Here is a 9163-nt window from a genome sequence, read left to right on the forward strand (position 1 = left end):
CGGCGATAAGACGCAACCCTGTCGCACTCCTAGTCGGATTTAAATATCGTTGGATGTTGTATGCTCAACTGTGCTTGGCTGTTTGGTGTCAATATGGTTCTGAGATAATTGTCAGGTCTTGCTCATCAATAATTCCAGTTGTTCTTAGAATTTCGATCTTCTTTTGATGGTTGATGTAGTCAAATGCTGTTCTGTAACCAATAAAACATGCATACACATCTACATTCATGTCTCTGCATCGTTGTGTTAACAAAATTAAGGCAAAAAGAGCATTTTTTCGCTTACTTGTATCTAAAAATTTGTTTCCCAGTAAATATTATTTGTACATTTATGATCAACTTCTTTTGATTTTCGTCAGTAAAGCCAGAATGGCCGTTTAGTTTTTAAAGGACAATATTTCATGTTTGTTGTTAGAGGTACATATTATTTTTTATGTTTCCAACTAGGTACTTCTAGGATTAACTACTCGGTCAAAAGATTTTTCGAAGTCAATAAAAGCTATATGGTTTTTTAAAAAACGTCTTTTAGTAATAATATTATTGATTATGTTTTAGATGGAAAGGAGAAAACGTAGCTACTGCTGAAGTTGAGTATATAGCATCAGAAATCTTAGGACCAGTCGATCTTGTCGTATATGGAGTTGAGGTAAATTTAAATATCCGATTTATGTACGTATTATTGCAATTTTAGATAAGTGTATAAATTTGTGATAAGATATTAATCGAGAATCTTAAGACATTTACTATGCCGCCCAAAGAAAAATAGGCAACTTTATTTATACATTCAGACCAATAATTATCAGGGTAGATTAAAAAGCAAGGAATCTAAATACGCGACATCATTAACCCGGGAACAGTCGCGCTCTCTGCTGCCACGTAAGCAGTCGCGCGTTATATTAGTCGTATAATATTTTGATTTACTTTTTTTTTAAATACCTGCACCTCGCCTCGCATATCACCTCGCCTCACACCTCACCTCGCACCGTGCCTCGCCTATCACCTCCCTTATCACCTCGCCAATCACCACGCCTAGCACCTCGACTCGCACCTCACCTTGCACCTCGCCACGCACCTCGCCTCGCACCTCGATAAAACTAAAGCTCTAATACAAGCAAGGAACCAACGAAACTTGCAGAAATTAACAATAGACGACACTAACATAAAAGTTGTAGAACAGCTCACATACTTGGGTGTACAGATAACTGAGAATGGCAGCGAGGAGGAAGAAATACGGAAACGGATAATGCTTGCTAACAAAGCATACTTCTGTCTCTGTCGCAGGTGTTTGGATCCAAAGACATCCTAATTGTGCTATATCGTCCACATATTGTTCAGTAAAAAGTTACACCATTTTGAGCGTCCGGTTTGGGGGGAGATGGGAGAGAAGTCGGTAAATTAGTAGTTTTTTACGTTTTTAGGTTCTATGCAAAAATGTTCTAGGTACATCAAATTTAAAACAAAAAAGGTCCTATATATAATTGTTACAAAATAAACGATTCCAGATTTACGGAGGGTGAAAAGTGGAGGTTTTCAATACTTTTTATATTTATTGGGCAATTGATGATGATTTTGGGTGGTCAGGTTGACGTTTCTTTAAGGGCTTATCACTAACATACCATGGGCCTTCTTCTTCTTCTTGTGCCACTACTATCGGAGATTGGAAATCATCAAGGCTACCCTGACTTTGTTTACAGCTGACCTAAAAAGTTCATTAGTGGTGCAGCCAAACCACTCTCTCAAATTCCGCAACCATGACATTCTTCTACGGCCTGGATTCCGTTTTCCTTCTATTTTTCCTTGCATTATATTTTGAAGTAATGCGTATTTATGACCTCTCATCAGGTGACCCAAATGCTCGAGTTTTCTTCGTTTTATCGTTAACAAAATTTCTGGGTCTCTTCCTATCTTTCGTATTACTTCAAGATTTGTGATTCTTTCAACTCAACTTATCTTCATCATTCGACGGTAGCACCCACATCTCGAAACTTTCAATATTGCTTATGTTGTTTTGTTTGAGAGTACAGACCTCTACACCGTATAATAGCGTATTAAATACGTATCCTCTTAGCATTCTTAATCGTAGAGGGATGCTTATTATCTCTGTTGCAGAAGAATTTTCTCATATTTATGAAGGTGGCCCTGGCAATTTCGATACGTCTTTTTATTTCATTGTTTTGGTCTCCAGTTTCGTTTACTAAAGTTCCCAAGTATTTGTAACTTATTTTTTCAATTTGAATGCCGTTTATACTAATATGTGCTGGTTGTGTCATGATTTTACTGAAAACCATATACTTGCCTTTTTTATATTAATGTTTGCATTTTGCGTACATAATGCGTACATAATTGTTGCAAGCAATATTTATGTTTTTAAGTAATCGTTGTAATTCTTCTACTGTTCTTGCAACTAGTACAGTGTCGTCTGCGTATCGAATATTATTTACAACCTCTCCATTGATTACGATTCCTTCATTTGCTTGCAAAAGGACTTCCTGACAGATGCTTTCACTATATACATTAAATAGCAGTGGTGACAAAATGCATCCCTGTCTTACTCCTTTACGCATTTCTATTGCTTTTGATATCTCATTTTCTATTTTGATGTTAGCTTTCTGATTTAAATATAAGTTGAGAATTATTCGCAGATCTTTATTATATATGTCTTCCCTTTCAAGAATGTCTCTTAGCCTATCGTGGCGTACTCTGTCAAACGCTTTTTCAAAATCGATAAAACATGCATGTACTTCTTGATTAACGTCTAAGCATCTTTGTGTAAGACCATTCAAACCGAAGAGAGCTTCTCGAGTACCTAGTCCTTTTCTGAACCCCATCTGCGTATTACTAATATCTGACTCCAACTTTTGATAAACTCGGTTGTGGATAATTTTTAGAAATATCTTTAGTGGATGGCTCATTAAAGATATTGTTCGATGTTCTGAACATTCTTTTGCATTGGATTTCTTTGGCAGTGTAACGAATGTAGACAGCAGCCACTCTTGAGGTATAATACCAGTATTGTATACTGTGTTAAATAAGTGCAATATTATACCTATTGATTCATCATTCAAAAGCTTTAGTAATTCAGTAGAAACCTCATCGGGTCCATTTGCCTTTCCAGTTTTGGAATTTCTAAGTGCCATTTCTACTTCACATTTTAGGATTTCAGGTCCCGTTTCACCATTTAACTGGACAATGTTATTTCTGTTGTCCTCAAACAATTCTCTTATATATTCACTTCATCTATTAATTTTTTCTGTTAAGTCTATAATAATATTTCCGTCTTTGTCCTTAAGCAAACTTATTTGATGTCTTCTTTGAGTTCCTGTAAGTTCTGTTCTTTTACTTTTTTATGTATATTGAATGTGTCATACTTTCTTTCATAGTCTTCCATTTCTACACATTGTTCTTTAATCCATGATTCTTTGGCCTTCCTTATTATTTGCTTTATGTTATTATCAACCTCTCTGTATTTTTCTGAATTATTCTTCAATTTGCGTCTTTCATCCATTAGCTCTAGTATGTTTGGTGTCATCCACACCTTACCATCCACATCTTACCATGGGCCACTGAAATAGCAAATTTTATTTACAAAAAACAATTGTATTAATAAATTTCTTTTATCGGTAATAATATTATAAATTGCCCAAAAAATATAAAAAGTATCGAAAACCTCCACTTTTCACCCTCCGTAACTATGGAACCGTTGATTTTATAACAATTATGAATAGAACCTTTTTTGTTTTAAATTTTATGTAGAACATTTTTGTATAGAACATTGTTTATGCTAAAGAATAGTTGTAGAAATATTGACGAAAAACTTAAAAAAAACTACTAATTTACCGACTTCTCTCCCATCTCCCCCCAAACCGGACGCTCAAAATTGTGTAACTTTTTACTGAACAATATGTGGACCAATTTGGTGTTAGAGGAAAACTTTTACTTTGGATGTCTGGGTTAGGCCTTTTTTTGGACCAATTTAGACTACACTACCTCCATTCATTTTGGAAGGATTATGCATAGGACCTTTTTTATTTCAAATTTAATGCAGAACATGTTTGTATAGAAATTTGTTCATGCTACACCGAATAGTTTTAGTAAAAAACTACGAATTTACTTACCGATTTCTCCCCCCCCCCTTAAACCCCTCAAAATGGTGTGACTTTTTTCTGAACATCATGTGGATCATATAGAACAATTATTTCGTGTTGGAGGATAACTTTCACCTTTGGATGTCTGCGTTTGGGCTACAAACCATCATACGGCCAATAGCAACATAATTGTAGAAACGTGGATCATGGAGGAAAAGACAATAAACCTTCTTAATAAGTATAACAAAAAGATATTTAGGTGTATACTGGGACCCATTTGCGACAATGATGTATGGAGAATAAGGTTCAACCACGAGTTATAGCAATATTACAGAGAACCCCCTATATAGCAAATTATGCAAAAATACAAAGATTGCGTTGGGCAGGTCACCTTATAAGAATGCATAATATCAGAACACCTACTAGAACGCTTAACGGAACTGTGGTGGGACGTCGGCCAGTTGGCTGCAGATGATATGGATTTGAACTGATCGCTCGACGTAGATGTAGATGGTTGTAACCCCTTATCTGACGTTAAAGAATCGATACATAGAATTTGGTATTACGCATTGTTGAATGTTGTTTTTAAATAAAAATTGATATAACTGGCTTCTTCCCAAACGTACGGCCGTAGAAAATTATTGTTCTTGACTCATGCGGAAAGTGTCTTTCCCGCAGTCGACTGCTTGTCCTCACTTTCCGCACTAGTTAGGAAAATACTTATGAAGTATTTACGCCCGGTTTCATAATCAACTTAAAGTGAACATTAACTAAAGTTCACTTTAAAGTTGACATTTACCCATATGAATTGCATTGATAAAGGTACCAACTTAAAATTTAAAGTCCACTTTAACTGATTATGAAACCGAGCGTTAGAATGTAAGTTTTCATTTTTATTTTAAGGTTCCGAATACAGAAGGCAAAGCGGGTATGCTAGCCGCAGTCGGCAAAGAAAATCTAATGGATACAAAAAAGTTGGCTACAGGATTTAAATCGCACTTGCCAACTTACGCCATTCCCCTATTTGTAAGACTTTTGGAAAAGATGCCTCTGACTTCAACTTTCAAAGTGCAAAAGACAGTACTACAAAAACAGGGATTTGATATTAATTCTATTAAAGATCCATTATTTATTTTTGACAGTAAAACCGTAGATTATGTGCCATTGGTGAATGTTTATGATGATGTTATTAGTGGTAACAGAAAACTGTGATTTAGATTAGTGATTGTAATAAATGTTGTTATGTTTTTATTTTAACTAAACCCTCTATTCTACTTGTTTCAATGTATAAGATGACTGTGTAGTTATATCAGTGAATAAAAATACAAAAATATCAGAACGTTTATTTCATATCATAGCAATCATAAATTAGAAGACGAAAGCAGTATTAGTGAGAACTATGGCTTTGGCCACACGGGCGATTTTTTACGGCGCGATAATTTACGGCGCCCATTGGTTTGACTACCTCCTCCACCAATTTTAGATGAAATGATTTGATTTAAAATCTATTTGTTAAAATCCCTATACAGGGCTACATCAAAGACAGAACTAGTTTTCGATCGGTTGACCGATCATCATCAGTGTAATCCTAAAATGTGTACAACCAGATAAAATGATGCAAAATATTTAAAATGTTGACTAAGGTTATAAAAAGTTATAGGTTATAAAATAAGAAAATCTACGGTTTCGTTTTGATTAAAATCTGTCTTCCTCCATCCCCCGATAGCACTATTTCTAGGTCTACCTGTTATCAAGGAGGCTCTAAGGAAGACAAATTTTTACCATTCCGACCGTAGTTGTCGATATAAATTGAAATAATTTATATCGCAGTATGGATAGAACGCCCTCTAACGGGGAATAAGCGAAATGAATTTCGACTCAATTCAAGCTTTCTGCTTAACCCAGGTATAACATACCAAAAGGCACCGCCAGGAAAACATTCCACTTTGCGGTTCAGAGAGCCCATATGAAACGAGTCTTTGTACTCTATGCAGAGTATGGCATTAACAAAATAAGAAAATCTACGGTTTCGTTTTGATCAAAAACGAAACCGTAGATTTTGGGGTAGAATAAGGGTCTAATAATTATTTTGTCAGTTTCCGGCCAACATTTGTTTAAAGTAAACGTTGTATCGTACTTAGTGTTTTTGAAGTGATTCTTATATATTAAATTTAAATATGTCTACCATTCAAAAAAGTGCTTGGATAAAGTGTTTTCCCGAGTTAAAGCTAAGTGGAGACAAAGTATTTTGCAAGGAATGTTCCAAAATCGTAAGTTACATTCATTTTCACATTTCATTTTTTAAATGAGGAACTGATAAACAAAAGCATCATGTCCCACAAAAGAAATTTTTCTGGAAAGAGTGTTTTTATTCGACAAATTCGCTTTTACTTCTATAAAGACGGACATAGAGAGAAGCATCAAAATACACAAATCCATCAAATTGTAGACAATTCCGCTTTTGTTCTTCAGCTTAAGTAACGTACTTTGTTCTTTAAGTAACGTACAAATTGCTAAAGAACTTATGTTAATAAAAGTTAATTTTAGTTTTTTACCAGATCTAATAAAGTCATTAGAACAAAGGAATTTACAATTAAGTGATTCGGTTAATCTTGTTAACACTTTTTCTGCTCATTGTCAAAAAATTGCTGGAAATACAGGGATTACAATTAGAAATAAATTAAAAAATGTTTTAGAAAAAAATGAGGGCTTCGATTGATTGAGGAAAGTTGTACGTATTTTTGAAGGCAACTTTTCTGAAGATCTTACGACTTAATATATTGTTTTATTTTTGAGTATTTTTAATATGCATTTGCATATTTAGACAAATTTAGAAAAAATACCTGCATATTTGTAGTAAAAGTAATGCATATATATGCGCATATTTTGGTAATGTTGTGTTGCATATATTCCGCTCTCTAGTGATATCTCCCAGACAACCAAGTAACGTTTACAAAACGTTGAAAAAACCTCATAATTATCACCAAACGATGTCAGTTTATCACGTTTTTTCGAAGTCGAATATCACGTGAATATGTCCCACCATAAATCACGTAATTTTTATCACGTTTTAAATACGTGATATGAAAAACGTAGTTTTTACGTCGATTTTGCGTCGTTTTTTAGATTTAATTTTCATTTTATGGTTTTAGAAATACACAATAATTGAATGGGTCCAGCACATGGTTTGTTTTTGAGAAGTCAAAGAAAAAGTTTTATATTGTGATAATGGTGAGTTTATACATTTTAAAGGTGAGTAATACAGTTTGTATTTTGTATTTAAAAACTGTATTACTAACCCTTAAAATGTATAAACTCACCATCATCACAATATTAAAACTTTTTCTTTGACTTCTCAAAAACAAACCATGTGGCGCTTACAACGTTATTCGGCAGACCCATTCAATTATTCGTATGGGCATTGTTAGTATTGCAATTTTTCCATTTAAGTAAAACCAAATGGAAGGCTTGTTAAAATGCATAGAATTACAATATCCTCAATGCAACATATATAACATACATAGAATTTTCACTTTTTATATTATAAGTAGGTATTTACTGTGTCAAAAGTGAAACAACATATAAACTAATAAATCATTTATTAACAAATTAAACATTTAAGTCACAATGTAATAACAAACTTAAGGTTAAACCATTTAAGTTATATAATATATATATAATTATTATAATTGTACCACACACTTTAAAGGTACGATTCCGACAACGACTGCAGATGGCAGTTACAGTTGTCACCATGACAGACGTCATTATTTTGCACTAATAATTTGCATAATTATTAGCAACTAACGTTCTGCCGGACAGCAGTTGCAGTCAGATGTCGGAATCAGTCTCATACAGATAAATAGTGCAAAGTAGTAACGTCCATAACACCGAGAACTGCAACTGATGTTTGCAGTTGCTGTCTGCAGTCGTTATCGGAATCGTACCTTTAGTCAAAAATGAATACATACAAATAAGACCCAATATATTGAATTTCAATGAAAACTATCTGCTTTATATTTATGAATTTTAAAGAAGACGATTGAATGATAAAAATAGGACAAAACTATAATAGTCTGTGTTCTCACATATATTTCCATACTCTTATAATCCTCAAAATGATTTCAAATAATTATTACAAATTTTTGCATACAAAAAGATCCACACCCGTGTTGAGCTGCCCCCCCCCCTGGTAAAAATCAAAAACAAATAGCCCTAATTTATGAGCTATTTATGAGCTCTCATATTCTACAAACTAAAAATTTTGAGCTCGTTCCACTGAGCAGGAATTTGATATTTTGGTGGGGGGGGGGGCTGAGTCAGCCCCCCCCCCCCACTACTTAAAAATAGGAATATTGAATCGGTTTTTGCGGCAGAATTACGAGCTATTTATGAGCTCTTGAAATTATAAAGTTTAGATTTTTGAGCTCATCCCCTTCACCCCCAAACAACCCTTTAATTGATTTAACTTAAGAGAAAAATGCTGAGCAAACTTAAAATATATCGTATTGCGGATATAATTCCTATAGCTTATATACTCTAAGAATAAACTATTAAACCACGTGCATTTCGATTATTGAGCTACAACCCCTTCGCAAGAAAACCACCCTATCTTCCCGGCTTAAGAGAAAGTTGTATTTAAAATGCATTAAACTAATTATTTGGCGACTACATATCGTTGAATAATTTATAAGCTTCCAAATTACGCGCATTTAGATCAGTAAATTGCAATTTATTTTGTATAGTGCAGTCACTGAAGGTAAAAATCAACGATTACCTTCAATTTCGGTGAACCTTCATCGATTTTCACGAAAATTGGTCAGTGGTTAGAGGATACGTCAAGAAACAAAGGTGACATGGTACCACCTTGCGCCTTTACCCTGAGGGTGGATACCGCCCCTTCTCGGGGGTGAAAATTGTTTTATTAAAAATAACTGCACAAATCAATAAAAGAACAAATTAAAAGCAAAATTTAATATATAAAGTTAATAAAATAAGTCAATAATTAAGTATTTTCTATGGGAAATAAGCCACAATTTTACTAAAAAATGAATTTATTAACGTTTCGAAGCCCAAATC

General features: G+C 34.0%; 1 protein-coding gene across 1 annotated transcript in view; it reads left to right on the plus strand.

The window, feature by feature from the left end:
• Positions 1 to 5423, plus strand: part of LOC114332567 (long-chain fatty acid transport protein 4) — a gene marked incomplete in the record, with an annotated part of 350190 nt that extends 344767 nt beyond the window's left edge. Inside the window, 2 exon segments of the mRNA XM_050654162.1 lie at positions 555 to 645; positions 4988 to 5423. Coding sequence (XP_050510119.1) covers positions 555 to 645; positions 4988 to 5296 — 400 coding nt within the window.
• Between the last annotated feature and the right edge of the window lie 3740 nt (positions 5424 to 9163).

This window comes from Diabrotica virgifera, chromosome 6 (genome assembly GCF_917563875.1).
Source record: "Diabrotica virgifera virgifera chromosome 6, PGI_DIABVI_V3a".
In the NCBI taxonomy this organism is placed as follows: domain Eukaryota; kingdom Metazoa; phylum Arthropoda; class Insecta; order Coleoptera; family Chrysomelidae; genus Diabrotica; species Diabrotica virgifera.